Source organism: Pogoniulus pusillus, chromosome 27, assembly GCF_015220805.1.
Source record: "Pogoniulus pusillus isolate bPogPus1 chromosome 27, bPogPus1.pri, whole genome shotgun sequence".
In the NCBI taxonomy this organism is placed as follows: Eukaryota; Metazoa; Chordata; class Aves; order Piciformes; family Lybiidae; genus Pogoniulus; species Pogoniulus pusillus.
In genome coordinates, this window is record NC_087290.1 from 8321885 (window position 1) to 8337154 (window position 15270).

Genomic DNA, 15270 nt, shown 5'->3' on the forward strand with positions numbered 1-15270 from the left:
GATTTATGTTTTTATGTCACGTTTCTGGGCTGTTTTTTATTGCTGATAAATTTGGGCTTTAAAATCAAGGTCAAACAAGTGTTCAAATCGTGTATGAAACTTCTTGCCAGATTCCATGATGCAAAGGCATGTTGCTTTGCAGTCAGTGCTGCAGTTGAGCCCTGTTAGCTCGGGCAGGTGGGTTTTGTGTGGCAGGTGCACCTTCACCATGGAGCTTAAGACGTCAAATAAATCTTTCAGTCTTGCTCTACCTTGTGTAAAAGGAAAAGTACCCTCCACCCCAGCTTTGTCAGGTGATTCCCTATACCGTCAGATAGATCAGCATTTTTTTCCAGCATGCTACAGAGGAAGCTGGAGGATTTTGTTTGGCTAGAAGCCCTTATTAGTGAAAGATGTGTTTGTAACTAGCTGAAGAGTTCCAACACGAGAAGGAGGAGTTTGAGAGTGAGGAAGTGCATCTCCTGCCTTCTCTCTGTTTAATCCCATCTCTGTGTCCTGTCCCTGGTATGGAGATAAGCAGTATGTCTTTTTGGTTGTGTTCTTATACCTCTGGACAAAGCTTTCTCCTGGTTCTAGGTGAGCGTTCAAGCAGACGCTGTAGGTCCAGGCTGCATCTGAGCAGTCAGCAGCACAGTGAGGCAGCTGCACTTCTTTGAGCTGGGTGAACAATGGAGTAACTGTTGAGGTTTGGAGCACTTTCTACCTATGGAGCTAACCTGCACTTTTTTCTCCCTCCCAGTGGCTCTGTAGTGTTGTTGCGCTCCAGTGCAGCATACTGAAACATTTATCTGCTAAGCAGATGACTTCGCTTTGGGACTCTGAACAGACAGAGAAGGCTGATACTAAGCCTGTTATTGTGGCAGACAGCTCACTCACCAACCCTTACCAGGCAGCTGACAAGGCACCCACACCTTCCCTCTATTCCATGTCATCCTGCACCTCAGGGATTACCACCCAGAATTCCTTGAGCTCCTCGCAATCCCAGCAGACTTTGTCACAGGAAGATGTCAGCTGCAGCTCCTGTTTAGATAAATCCAAGAAGGTGTCGTCTTGCGGGACTTCGAACGGGTCGACAGCCTCTGACATTAAAGTGAACGGTCCTCATTTCTACGGTCTTTCATCCGAATCTTCAGCACAGTTGACTGATTCCCAGAGGCTAATGGGATCTGGTAACACAGTACCTGTTTTGTCTCATCGGCAAACGTGGCCTCGGCCCCTCACGCCCCCGGCGACTTGCGGACTTCTGAATCACACCATCGGAACCATTGTCAAAACCGAGAACGTAGCAGGACCAGTTTCTTGTGCACAAAGGGGTTCTGCTCCGGTCACAAGTATGCCAACATCCATATCGAGCTCCTGTGCCAGCCTGGAGACCACCAGCACCTTGCAAAGAAAGAATGTGCAGACACAGATAGGGCCACCGCTGACGGCAGAGCTACGGTCAATGGGCTCCCCTCTGACTGCCACCAGGGCTCTCACCCCTCCACAGGCTGCAGGAGATGGGATCTCTGCAGTTGGGTCCACAAACAGATTCTGTTCACCAGCACCCCCTTCAGGTATGTAACAAACAGCTGATCTTGGACCCCCAGGGCCGGGAAAGTGCTGATGCTCTATGTTTTTCTGAAGGTCAAGGCTTCAGCAGTATGCCTTTGTTCAGCTGAGAACTGGATCTGCTGTGGGGAGCTAGGAGAAGTTCCTCAAGTTCCCTGTGTCTTAGATCCCTTCACAGGAGGCAAAGGATGTGTTTTTGCTGGTGTGTACCTCAGAGGGGAACTCTGTCCTGAGAAGCAGGATAGTTTTAACTCTGGAAAGCAGCAGTAGCTTTAAAGCAAAAGCCTTCAGCTGCACTGTCTTGATGATGGAGAAATGGGAACTTGGGAAGCTGCTCTATTGATACAGGTAGTTATGGACTGAATAGACCACCTCTGTCCTAACTTATTTCAAGTACACTCTGCTCTTAAAGTCCGTTCTTCAGAACCAATTCTTCACTTTAAAAGCATCAAGTGAAAGATGTTGACAGCTGAAAGTTAGAGTTACTGCTCATAACTCAGAATATAGCTCAAACCTTTCTGGAGCAGGCTTTCCCTTAAATTAAGCCTGCTCTTTCTCTTCCCATTCCCAACACCAGCTCAGTGCTCAAATGCTTTGTGCAGGTTGGGTTTGCAGCAGTCACAGAGCAGCGTGTGACAGAGCTGTCTGTCACTTCCTTTGCAATTCTTGGCTGCTGAGTGGCAGACTTGTGTGGAGTGGCTTAGATCTGGCGATTCCAAGCAGCAGAGGCAACGTCTTTTTGTTATTCTTTTTGAAATTCCTTAATGAGTAACTTCTGAGCTTTACTTTGTGTTTGGAAGCAGTCCCCAGAGTACTTCGCCTCCTAGTTTATTGCTGAACAATCTTGGTTGCTCTGAGGCTGCTAGTTTGACCATGCCCTGCTTAGAAATGCAAGGCTGGGAGAAGTTTTGCTAAGGGAAATGAGGCCATACTATAGAAAACTTCTTGCCTGTGATCTGAAGAGTGCTGCAAACCCTACTTAATTGTGCAGTTACTTAAGATGTTAAATAATTGCTTTGGGTGCAAAGCTTGTGTTCTACAAAATGCCCTTTAAAACACAGTCTCTTGAGAAGGATCTATATACCTGGATTTTCTCTCTACCATGGTGCCTGTCTATATAAATGTATAACAAATCTCAAATTACGGTGAGCAGGTTTTGTTGCTAAGTAGAGGAATACAAATAATTGATGACTTTTTGCCATAATTTTTACATGTATAATATTTGAGTAAGGCAGCTGAGGAAGGTCTGGTATCAGCAATGCATTGGAGAGATTTTTATTTCCTGGTGTTTGCCATTGCTTCTTACAGCTGCATGGTCACTGCCAAAGCAATAGGGTCTTATTTGGTAAATAACAAAATCTGCTTAGGACTGTCACTTTCTCACTAGACAGTGAGATATACTCCAGACTTGGTAATCATGCAGGAATAGAAATGTGGCAGTTGTACTTTTTTGCCATATTCAGACCTAGACAAGTTACTTGACATTTAGTGAGTATTCCAAGCTCCTGGGGACTTGGTGCTCATCTTTCCAGTCTCTGTAAGACATCACTTACAGTCTGTCATTGCTGCTGCTTCAGACAAGGAGTAGGAGCTTAAATGTATAGGTCCAGAATGCCTCCAACAACTGGAGGTGAGATGGAGAAGCTGGCAGTTGGCTCAGTGTCAGAGGCACACACTACTCCTGTGAGGAGAAGAAAGCTCGTGGCCTCTAATCCAGGCCTTTTTCAAAGGATGACTATGAGCAGAATTAGTCATTCTGAGCAGCTTGAGAGTGAAGTGCAGCCTGAAGGCTGGGTGCATGTCTCATGGACGTCACAGTGACATATCTTTTCTGCACCATCTTTCTCTGTAGATGGTAAGGTCAGCCCCACCGCCTTATCCATAGGAAGCGCTTTAACTCTACCCTCATCGCTCACTTCAAACTCTGCAGCTATGTTGGACCTCACCAGTTCCCTGAAAGCGTTTATGGATGGTGGTGAGTATTGGCTTCATTTCAGTCTCTGCTAGCCCAATGCGTTTGCTTCCCTAGAGCGTTCAGACTCTGCTGAAGGAAGAGTTGCCCAGATAAAGAAGGGTTGCAGTCAGGTGAGGGTGGGGCTGGGTATACATTACCTTAAACGTGTCACATGGTTCCCTACTTGTAGCGTTGCCAAGGCAGCGAGGCCAATGAGGTGTTTCGGCCTGAAGCTTTTCTGGGGAAGGATCACAAAGGTTTTGCTCGGGCTGCTTTCCAGGTGGAATTCACATGCAGAAACCTGCAGCCCTCCCGTATTGTGGTGCCTGCTGCAATCCAGAGCTGTTCCTGATGGGTCTAAAGTCCAGCAACAATAGATTTTGTAGGCAAGCAGTCACCTGAGTGGTGATGCTTTAATGGGTCAGTTAAGTCTCTGATTTATTTCAGCTTCTGTCAGTCTCCTGGACTGGGCCATTTTTATTTTCATTTTGTTGCACTTGGCAAAAAATGCCAAACCTTAGTGCAGTGACTCGAGGAGGAAGAGCTTGTTGGATAGTAGTCATCAGTAGTGTAGTGAGGCTTTTGTCAGAGACGACTTCTACACCTGAAGAACAGCCTTTTTTGACATTTCCAGTGTGACCTTCTTTTCTTGGGTGAACTCTGACTGCTCAGTCTGCCCAGGTCGTTGAGGTGGAAAAAGCTCTTGGAAGGAGAGGTTAGCCAGCCTGCCTACTGCCAGAAATCAGACCTCTGCTGGGCTTTACAAATATGAATACTTTGAGGCTATCAGCAACAGATCTGCTTTAAATCTAAAAAATGTGGGGTTAGACCAGCTAGGTAATGGAGCTTAATAAAAAGGACCCAATCTGCTGTCCAAGGGGGCATGATGCCCACCTCTGCAGATCTGTTGATTTGGAGCCAAACCAGCAGATTTTCAATTTCTGTCAGTCCTTTTTCCCCTAAACTTCTGCCTGCAAATGGAACAGTTAAATCCACTGCAGCTCAGATTGCATCCTTTCTATGAATAACTCATTAATTGCTTTTTGTTTATTAACAGAGATTGAGATAAATATGCTGGATGAGCAGCTGATCAAGTTTCTGGCCTTGCAGAGAATACATCAGCTCTTTCCTTCCAAAGCTCAATCTCTAGCGAGCAGTGTCAATTCCCATCAGCAGTCTCCTGTGGGAAACCACATTGAAGGTAAGAGCAGCCCTAGAATAGCTGGTTTATGGTGAGCCATAGCTTTTTGGCTCTCCCATACCTCCTCATTGAAGGAGGTCTCTCTCCTCTTCTGGTATATCTGATGCTGCCTTTCACATTTCTTTCCTTTCATCCGCCGTCTCTGGCCAGAAACTCCTCAGGGTTCCTCTACTGAATTGTTTACAAATTACGTTGATGAAAAAGCCCTTCTGGTTTTCAGCTGGAATTCTTCAGTGAAGTTGTGGTTTATTCATCTTAGAATCAGCAGGAGATGGGGAGGCTCAGCTGTTTTTTGCTTTTCCCTTTACCTTTGAGATGAGCTGAACAATGTGAATTTCTGCTCTTTAGTTCTGGGGATGTTGCTTGTAGAAAAAATAGTGCATGAGCAGGAGGAACTGGGGCACCGAATGTGTGTGGTGATGTCATTGCCTGTTCAGAATGATGTCACTGTCAAGCTGAAATGCTAAATGCAACTGATAAAAATAATAGAAACCAACTTGTGCTATTGTTGGAAATCTCCCGAGTTCAGCGCTGGCTTTGTTTACAGTCGCTGATATCTAACACCTAATGCTGGAGGGCAAACGTGGCTTCATGTTCCTCTGCAGGCAGCCGGTCCATCTAGTCTGCTTTCAAGCACTAACTGGACAGCCTTGTTGTGGGAGCAGTTGGCTGCTCCCCATCTGCTGGGCCTGGGGGTAAATATCCCAGATAAGATCTTTGGAAGTCTGCTAGCAGTCAGTAACCTTCTTCTGAAACTGTGCTTGCCTGTGTTTGCTACATTAGCATCACAGAATTCTCTGAATGCTTTGTCAATCTTCTTTTGAGCAGTGCTGCAGGATGCAACGCCAGGCTGCGATAGGAGCTGCTTTCCTGTGCTGCTGTAACAGCTGTACTCTGGAAATTCTTAAGCAGTCTGCCTTTCAAAGGACAGATTGCTGCTATCTTAACCCATCACCCTTTTGGGGCAGGAATGATACATCCAGCTGTCTGTTTAGCATTGATGATGAAATACTAGATCCAAAGCCTTTAGTGAGCTCCATATAGCCAGCAGATCCAGACAGGCAAAAGGACTTGTGCTGGGCAGAAGTGGAGACTTGCACATTTCAGCTGCATCCAGTGATGGCATGCGGTGTGGCCAATGTTCTTGACGTAGGTGTCTGCAAACCATCTCTTGTAGTCCTCATGTTCTGTCCTCGATGGCGTGCTCTCAGTATAAAACTGTCATGCAGATGTAGCATCCAAGAAAGACCTAAATTCTGTGTATATAAGGGGCTTATCTCCAACAAACAGCTGCTGAAATCCTGCCTGGGCCTGTGTGGTGTGGAGTTTGGTATCTGTTCAAAAGGAGATGATTTTCTGTCCAGTTAATGTGTGATGTGGACTTGTCTGCCAGAGAGCAGCCATTGTTCCATGTGCCACAGGGAGAGACAGACTCAAGGATAATGGAGTCCGTTATCAATCATCCTGTCCTGAGAGCTGGGTTGATCCCTGGACAAACCCTGTTCCACCTGGATGTTTTTCCTGCAGCCTCACTAGGAGGGAAACTGCAGCTGTTAAGTTGGTGACATTTTTTTTAAGTGGCACTTTGACAGTAAAACCCAGTACTTTGATTACCCAAAGTGGAAGAGATTAAGAAGCAAGCTAGTGGCAGGAGGTTTGTGTTTTCCTCTGCGTGGCTCCATTGTGCACACTCTGTATTAATGTTCCCCCAATTGCATGGCTCCTGTGGGTTACTGGAGAGAGTAATTTTCTCTGACTCTCAAAAAGATGTACAATGCACAAACATTTAGAGGGCTGGGAATTGGACTTAAGGCCAAAGCTAACTACATCTTCCTCAGGATGTGTGTTTTCTGGAGAGTCTGGTGCTGGGGACACTGGAGTCAAGCAGCCTTCATAGCTGATAACATTGTACAAGTAATTTCTTTCTGTCCTGCAGCGCAAAGAAAGGAAGTACAAGCTCGGGCGGTGTTCTACCCTCTGATGGGCTTAGGGAGTGCAGTCAGTATGTGCTATCGAACCCTCTACATTGGGACAGGTGAGTAGCTTTTTCCTGCCCTTTCCGAATCAAGGTGGTTCTCCCTGGGCATCCTTAAGGGTTTGCCCAGTGGAGTGTCAAAATGGACCCTTTGTGGCCACTGAAACCAGGATTCTTCACTGCCAAGAAGTGGGGAAATTCTCCACTTGAGTCTCTGTGGCTTGTACCTTTGGAACCTGACTGGTGTCAACAGAGATACCATGTCCTGGAGATGGTGATGACTGCCTGATGGAGAGCAGAGTTACTGTTTGCTTCTAGGAAGGTTTTTGCTTCTGCTTAGGTTCTTGGGATGCTCTGGGTAGACCCAGTAACTGTGAAATGCTCTTCAACCTTCTTGGAGCTGCTGCCTTCCCTTCCCCCACCAAAACTTTGTTAGTGGCTTATCGCAGCATTATTCATGCAGTCCTGGGAGCTGGGACAAAGGCAGCTGCTCCCCTGTTGTTTTGCTAATTGAAGTTTAATTCTGTCTGTTGTTCTCTGCTGCCTGACAGTTTTTTTTTCTGAAACCAACTGAGCCGGTTTTGTCCTTCCCACTGACAGGAGCTGATATGGATGTGTGCCTTACAAGCTATGGTCACTGTAACTATGTGTCTGGCAAACACGCCTGCATTTTCTATGATGAGGTGAGTGCCTGAGGGGTTAGGGGTTTATTATTTTTATGATTTGGCATGCATGGCAGTGGGAGCTGGAGATGGAGGCAGCAGGTTGTCTTTGTGCGGTGCTCTGTTGTGGACTACAAAGTAAGAGCCAGGGCTCTGAACGGTTTCACTCCAATGAAGGCTGCGTCAGCGTTTTCTGTCAGAGCCTTTTCTGAAGCACTGAGCTCTGCCAGCATGATTTCTCTGAGCTAACTGCTTGTGGACAAAGACTGACCAAAAGTAAGCACTGTCACCGCTGGTGTCTGGGGAAAGAGAAAGTCACAGAAACGGTTCAATACCTTTTGATCCAGTTGCGTGATTAACAAAAGCTAAGCTATGTGTAGACATCAAGCCTCAGCTGGAACAAACCCGGGAACTGCTCCGAGTCTTTTGCTTTTTGGTGTGGTGGTGGTGGTGGTTCAAAGTGTTCATGCCATCTGCAGTACTCTCTATAAATTATTCACTTGACTAAAATTTCAGTTAAACTCAGCATAAAGCAAGGTCTACAGTTGCTCCTTAACTACAGCCAAGAGATTAGTTTTCTCTTGAAGTAAATAGACTGGAGGGTCTGCCAAGAAAAGCACCACTGGAGATGTCTCTTAGCGTGGAAAAAGTCTTTCAAACAAGATAGAGTCTTTTATATCACCATTTGTCAACCAGCTACTGAGTAGGATCCGGGATTAACCCACAGCTGGCTTTAGCCATTCCTCCAGTGCACTACAAGCTACAGAACATGCTCGGTAATGGGATCCAGACCTTAAATTTGTTTTGAAGCATCTCCTTACAGTGGTCAATACTAAATCAGGCTCTAGGCACTGAACCTCTTCCATATTCCAGCAGGCCTTCCATGGCTGTGTTCAATTTAGAGGGAAAGTTCTCTCTCCTTAGCTCTTTCTTCTTCTGGCCATTGGCAGCTCGTGTGTGGCCTTAGTCTCTGCAGCCTGGCAGGTTACTTGAAAACGTACTCCCCTGTGCAAGGAGAGTTTTTGTAACTTGATTAAAGTCCCTGAGGGACAAGGTCGTAAGCCTTCAGATGGTTCCTGTGATCTAACCTGAAATTTCCTCCACTGTCAACATCCTCCACAAAGCTCATCCGAGCGTGACACTGCTTGTGTAATGCTGTGTGTCACAGTAACATCTCCTGGCATCTCGGCGGCTGCAGAAGGCCTGTAAATCCCAGACTGTCTCAATTTTGCAGCTGCTGCAGCACACTGGAATCCCTCTTGCCATCTCATGTCTGGTTTCCAAGTCACATCTCTTCCCTGCTAGCCACAGGTCTTAGGCCAAGTTAGTATCTAGTGCCTGTGTGCTGGCTTTGTGAGAATCACCTCGAATCCTCATTTCCAAACGATCTGTCAGTCAAGGTCCAGTAGTAAGTAAAACCTACTTCTCAGAGCTGCTGTGGCCCTCCTTTCCTGCCCGGATGCAGCTTCTGCTGGAAAGCTGGCTGTTCTGTGAGCCATCCAGGAGGTTTGGGTTCATGGACTCTGAGCTGGACGGTATTTAACTGCTCTCATTTAACTATGAGCGGGGAGAGAGGATTTGTGTTTGGATGCTGCAAAGAGGTATATGGGCAGGTGCCTTTCTGACTTAGGTCTCGGTTCCCTCCTCTTCCCTGTTTTTCAGAATACGAAACATTATGAGCTGTTGAACTACAGTGAGCATGGGACAACTGTGGACAACGTTCTGTATTCGTGTGACTTCTCGGAGAAGATGACGCCCACTCCTCCCAGCAGTATTGTTGCCAAAGTGCAGAGTGTGATAAGTGAGTGTTGAAACACCACAGGGAGCTCTTGGGGAGAGGGACAGAAGCGGGTGCAAATCAGTTCCTCTTTAGTGCCTATTGTTCTACAGGGGCTGGTGCACTTCTTGCAGAAAGGGAGCTTCTCCCCAGGCTTGGAGAGTGCCTTTGTCCACAGAGTGCTCCACTGTTAACCCTGCTTCTGTCTCCTGTGCTGGAGTTAACCCAGCTCTGGGACCCTGGCTGATGAACTCCGGTTCAAAGCTGGAGCAGGGGGCTTCCCACACACATCCTGCCCTCAAAGGCAGCAAGTAGGGGATCTAGGCTGCACCACAGGCATCTCATCCCCACATGGCTTACTCCTGCTCTCCACCTGATCAGCTTCCACTTCTTTTGGCGGCCGAAATAGCTGTGTAAATGCCTCTACTTCTCGTGGGCTCTGGGGAAATGCCAGTTTTCCTTCTACCAGCCTTGTAACTGGAAGCTCTTACCCCTGAGGCAACCTCAGCAGTAGCTTCTGTTGATGAATACGAGCTGCTGCTGGTCTGGATCTTACACGCTTGTTTTTTTTTCCTCTTTTCCAGAACGACATAAAAGCAGAAAACAAGAAGAGGAGCCGCATGAAGAAGCCGCTGTGATGAATTCGCAGGCACAAGGGCAGCATCGGAAACCCTGTAACTGCAAAGCCAGCAGCTCCAGCTTAATAGGGGGCAGCGGGGCTGGCTGGGAGGGGACAGCCCTGCTCCACCATGGCAGTTACATCAAGCTGGGCTGCCTGCAGTTTGTGTTCAGCATTACTGAATTTGCGACCAAACAGCCCAAGGGGGACACTGCCTTAGTACAAGACGTGGACTTGGAGGAGAAGCTTTCTCTGAAACCCCACCAGGTGCCCGTGCTGCGGTCCAACTCAGTTCCTTAGGAATTTTAGGAAGAGAGCTTTTGGAGTAAGGAAAAAAAAAAAAAAAAAGAAAAAAAAAGAAAAAAACCAACACAAGGCCCTCAGACTCTTGCAATGCAAAAATGTACAGACAGAGGTGGGATTTTTCTGTGTCGGCCCAGAGACTGTTCACAAAGCAGTTTGCATGAAATGAAGAACGTTTAACTTTTTTTAATTTTTCTTTTTTGCTCAAGTTTTAGGGGCATTTGCACATATATTTGTACTATACATTTCATTTTAAAAGGAAAACTGCAGTGAGAGCAGGACGCGTCAGAGCGAGGGGCGACCGCTTGTCTGACTCGAGGACTCTCCCTGACAGATAGTTCCCATGCAGTTGTAAAATAATCAGAAACTTGTTCTATTTTGTGCCAGTGACAATAGTTTTATATTAAAAGAGAAATACAGTTTTCATACAGCAAATCTATACAATATCATTGTTTTATTTAATGTAAAGAAGCGCTCTTCTTCCCACAGTTATGTTTTGTTTTTGGTTTGTTGTGTTTCTTTTTTTTTTCCTCCCATCCCTCCCTGCTATGGTTGCACTACAAGTAGCTACTGTGTATTATGGGCAGTGAGAAACGAGTTCTTTTCCTGGTGTCCATCCTATTTTTTATTTCAGATAAGGAAAAGTGTTGGATTCTGTGTAAATACATCAGTGATGGCATTTTTTCAATGTTTTAAAGCTGTGTACAGTGCTACATGTGGTATGACGTTCCTCAAATTGTCTATTGTAGCAGATCGTTTGTTGTAACCTGTCTGTCTCTTTTTGTTTATAAGCCACCTCCCCGCAGCAAAACAGCTTAGTTCCACTGTACATAGTAATTGTAACGTTTTAGACTTTACAGAAACTTTCCTGTATTCTGTATATAAAAAAGAAAAATACTTCACATTCTGTTTTCTGATTGTCTGTCTTAACTCTTGTCACCGCAACCTGGAGCTGCCCCAGCGTGTCTGACCACGGAAGAGGAGCCTAAGCTGTGGGATTGTGGGAGGATGCTGTTGGTCTGGGATGTGGGGACTAATGGAATCAGAGAATGGTTTGGGGTGGAAGGGCCTTTTGAAGATCCTAGTCCAGCTCCCTTGTAATGGGTAGAGACATGTTCATCATCGTATAGGTTGGAAAATAGTTTTAATAGCAATGCCTCCAACTCTAAGACTTAACACTGCCAAGTCCACCACTGTACCATGTCCCTCAGTGCCACATCTACATAGCTTTTAAATCTCTCAAGGGCTGGGGCCCCCACCACTTCCCTGGGCAGCCTGTTCAGAGCTTCACAACCCTTTTGGGGAAGACATTTTTCCTAATGTCTAACCTAAATCTCCCTTCGTGTAGCTCGAGGCTGTTTCCTGTTGTTTGTTAAGTGGGAGAACATCCCAAACCTCACCTGGCTCCAGCCTCCTTTCAGGAGGTTGTAGAGAACAAATTGGTCTCCCTGCAGCCTCTTCAGTTGTTTAGAGCTGTTCTCCAGACCCTTGACCGGCTTTGTTGCCTTTCTCTGGACCTGCTCCGTCACCTCAATGACCCTCTTGAAGGGAGGACCCCAAAGCTTAGTGTTTGATCTGATCCAACCTGACCTTGGCCCTTTCCAGGGATATGGCATCTACCATCTCTCTAGGATAGGGTCTCAGTCATGGTTCTGTCACCTCCCCGCGCTGAGGGTTTGCAGCGAAGAAGGCAGTTTGAGGCAGGAGGTTGCACTGAACCGCTCCTCGTCCTCCCCTCCTCTGCTCCGCCCCGGGGCCGTGACTTCCCCTTGCCCATAGACAAAGCCCGGTGCCGCCTGCTCCGCGCCGATAACCCCACGCTCTGGTTGCGAAAGCCGCGGCGTTGCTCCTTTGCCCCGGTCCCTCCTCCTGCCCCGGGGAGGCGGAAGCCGGGGCGGGGCCCGGCGGCGGTGCCGGTACCGATACCAGCGGCGGCATGGGGTGGGCTCTGCTGGGCGTCGGGCTCTTCCTGGCCCTCTACACGCTGATCCGCCATGGGCTGCGCCGCGCCCCGCCGCCCCGAGCCCGCCCCGCGCTCCACGGCCGCACCGCCATCGTCACCGGTGAGCGCCGGGCACCGAGAGCAGCGGCTCCGGTACGGTATGGCCCGGCCTTGCCCTGCCGCGCGCTCACCGCTCTGCTTCGCTCCACAGGGGGAAGCGGCGGCATCGGAGCGGCCACGGCGCTGGAGCTGGCCCGGTGCGGGGCCCGCGTCATCCTGGCGACCCGCAGCGCCCTGCGGGGGGAGGCCGCTGCCCGCCGCATCCGAATGGTGAGCACCAGGACACCTTCGGGAGACACTCTTTGCACCCTCGGGGGACTCTCAGCATCCTCTCCGGCACCCCCCTGGGACATGCCTGTGCATCACATGGGCACCCTCATGGATACCTTCAGGGAACTCCCATGGCACCTCCCTTCCGGCACCCCATGGATACTTGTGAGACATTCCCATGGGACATCCCTGGACATCACATGGCCGCCCTCAGGAGACTCCCAGGACAACCCAGGGCATTCTCAGAGGACATCTGAGAGGAAGGGATACCCTACCCTGCAGCATGGGGGCTGCATGGGCACCACCATGCCAGGCACAGGGCACCCCAACCCACCCTTAATACAGCGCAGCCCCAGAACACCCTGCAGCCCCATACCCCTGCGTCAGATCCAGCACCCAGCGGATCCCCTCTGCCACTGGCTAGACCAAGCCCCCACCCCAAGCAGCATGCCCCTCACTCCGTGCCCTGCGCTATGCTGTGCTGTTCCCTGCAGGAGACCGGAAACTCAGAGGTGCAGTTCATGCAGCTGGACCTGTCCAGCCTGCAGTCAGTGCGAGCCTTCGCCAGCGCCTTTCTGCGCCAGGAGCCCCACCTGCACCTCCTCATCAACAACGCGGGTGAGCCCTGGCATGCCCCCAACCCAGTCATAGAATCATAGAATCATAGAATCAACCAGGTTGGAAGAGACCTCCAAGATCATCCAGTCCCCCTGCCTTGAACTCCTGGACCACTCACCAAGGGGTGCCATTGCTTCTTTTGCAGGGGTGAGCGTCGGGGGCACAACAGAGGACGGCTTCAGCCTTCCCTTCCAGGTGAACCACCTGGGCCATTTCCTGCTCACTCAGCTGCTGCTGGAGCGGCTGCAGAGCTGCGCTCCCAGTCGCATCGTCATAGTCGCCTCCAGCGCCCACTGCGCCGGCCGCCTGCGCCTCGATGCTCTGGGCCACCCACCTCCTGGGCTGTGGCCCACCTTCCAGGACTACTGTGACAGCAAACTGGCCAATGTGCTGCACGCCCGTGAGCTGGCCACGCGGCTGCAGGGAACCCAGGTGACATGCTACGCTGTGCACCCAGGTAGGACCTGCAGCTGGGGACAGCAGGATGGTGTGAGGTGTCCTTTGCACATGGTGTCTCTTTGTGCAGGATGTTCTCTTCATGGGATACTTCACAGGGAGCAGTTCCCTTTGCACAGCATTCCCTTGCTTGGAGCAGCCTTTGCATGGCAGCTCCTTTAGTGTGAAGCATTCCTTTGCACAGAGCATCCTTTTAATCCTGTAATAACTGAGATGCCTTAACTCCGTCATTGGTACATATGCTACATACAGTGATGCTCAACGGGCTCCCCAAGGTGGTGGTTAATTCACCATCCCTGGAGGCCTTCAAAAGACAATTCTATGGTGCAATCTTTGCACAATGTCCCCTTGCACGATGCACTTTTTGCACAGTGTACCCTTAGCATGAAATGTGCCTTTACACAGTGTGTCCCTGGGCATGGTGTATCCCTGTGCACCAGCATCCTTTAACCATAGAGCTCCGTGCCCTGTTAAGCCACACACCACCAGACCCTGTGCATGGCCAGATGAGGCACAGGCAGCACCCCCAGGGACGGCCACCATCAGAGCTGCCTGTGCACAGGCCACCCTGGCAGGGCCAGTTCCATTTCTTGAAGACACTTAAGCCCATGTCGTCAGGCTGTGACATGGTGACTTCCCTTCACTGCAGGGTTCGTCAACACAGAGCTGTTCCGCCACGCACCGCTCTGGCTGAAACCATTCCTCATCCCACTGGCCTGGCTCTTCTTCTGTGATGCGGCTGAGGGTGCCAGGACCTCCCTGCACTGTGCCACGTATGAGGGTCTTGAGTGCTTCAGTGGACGATACTTCACTGACTGTCACCTGCAGGAGCCGTGGCCACCAGCCCACAATGACCAGCTGGCCCTGGCACTCTGGGAAGCCAGCGAGAGGCTGGTAGGACTCAGGGAGAAAACAGAGAGCCCCTCGCGGGGCCCTGCAGCTTTTGTGCAATAAAAGTGATGGTGGGGAAAGGGAGGGAGCCACTGTCAGCTCCTACAAAGTCTGTAGTGCGCACAGTCCCCCTCGCACCCTCTTCCCCTTGTACACTACAATACACACGCACCCTGCAGACACTGCAGTACACACACGCCCCCTCGTCTTGCAAATGCCTGCAGACACGGCAATGAACACACAGCCCCCTCATCTTGAATACGCCTGCACACACTGCGATGCACACAGAGCCTCCTCTCGCACATGCCTGCACACACTGCGATGCACACACTGCGATGCACACACTGCGATGCACACAGAGCCTCCTCTCGCACACGCCTGCACACACTGCGATGCACACACTGCGATGCACACACTGCGATGCACACACTGCGATGCACACAGAGCCTCCTCTCACACACTGCGAGGCACACACTGCGATGCACACACTGCGATGCACACACTGCGATGCACACAGAGCCTCCTCTCACACACTGCGAGGCACACACTGCGATGCACACACTGCGATGCACACACTGCGATGCACACAGAGCCTCCTCTCGCACACGCCTGCACACACTGCGATGCACACACTGCGATGCACACACTGCGATGCACACACTGCGATGCACACACTGCGATGCACACAGAGCCTCCTCTCACACACTGCGAGGCACACACTGCGAGGCACACACTGCGATGCACACACTGCGATGCACACAGAGCCTCCTCTCACACACTGCGAGGCACACACTGCGAGGCACACACTGCGATGCACACACTGCGATGCACACAGAGCCTCCTCTCACACACTGCGAGGCACACACTGCGAGGCACACACTGCGATGCACACACTGCGATGCACACAGAGCCTCCTCTCGCACTCCCTAGCCACACTCCTGCCCCTCGCAGGGCGCATGCGCGAGCCCCATGTTACCGCGCGCGCCGACAC

General features: G+C 50.0%; 2 protein-coding genes across 2 annotated transcripts in view; both read left to right on the top strand.

Moving 5' to 3' along the window:
• PHF12 (PHD finger protein 12) overlaps nt 1-10944 on the top strand; it is a 31869-nt gene extending 20925 nt beyond the window's left edge. The window contains exons 9-15 of the mRNA XM_064165858.1: nt 740-1556; nt 3404-3526; nt 4563-4706; nt 6643-6741; nt 7282-7364; nt 9006-9144; nt 9705-10944. Of these exons, the coding sequence (XP_064021928.1) occupies nt 740-1556; nt 3404-3526; nt 4563-4706; nt 6643-6741; nt 7282-7364; nt 9006-9144; nt 9705-10039 (1740 nt within the window). The 3' untranslated portion in view covers nt 10040-10944. The remainder of the gene's footprint in view (nt 1-739; nt 1557-3403; nt 3527-4562; nt 4707-6642; nt 6742-7281; nt 7365-9005; nt 9145-9704) is intronic.
• Nucleotides 10945-11841: 897 nt separating this feature from the next.
• Nucleotides 11842-14653, top strand: DHRS13 (dehydrogenase/reductase 13). Its single transcript, XM_064166007.1, has 5 exons — nt 11842-12105; nt 12196-12314; nt 12809-12932; nt 13078-13389; nt 14038-14653. The coding sequence occupies exons 1-5, from the start codon at nt 11979-11981 to the stop codon at nt 14340-14342; spliced, it is 987 nt and encodes a 328-aa protein (XP_064022077.1). The 5' UTR covers nt 11842-11978; the 3' UTR covers nt 14343-14653.
• The last annotated feature ends 617 nt before the right edge of the window (nt 14654-15270 follow it).

Coding starts and splice junctions, on each gene's coding strand:
- DHRS13 (XM_064166007.1), top strand. CDS start 11,979: ATGGGGTGGGCTCTGCTGGGCGTCGGGCTCTTCCTGGCCCTCTACACG. Junction 12,106..12,195: donor CCGCACCGCCATCGTCACCG/GTGAGCGCCGGG, acceptor TTCGCTCCACAG/GGGGAAGCGGCGGCATCGGA. Junction 12,315..12,808: donor CTGCCCGCCGCATCCGAATG/GTGAGCACCAGG, acceptor TGTTCCCTGCAG/GAGACCGGAAACTCAGAGGT.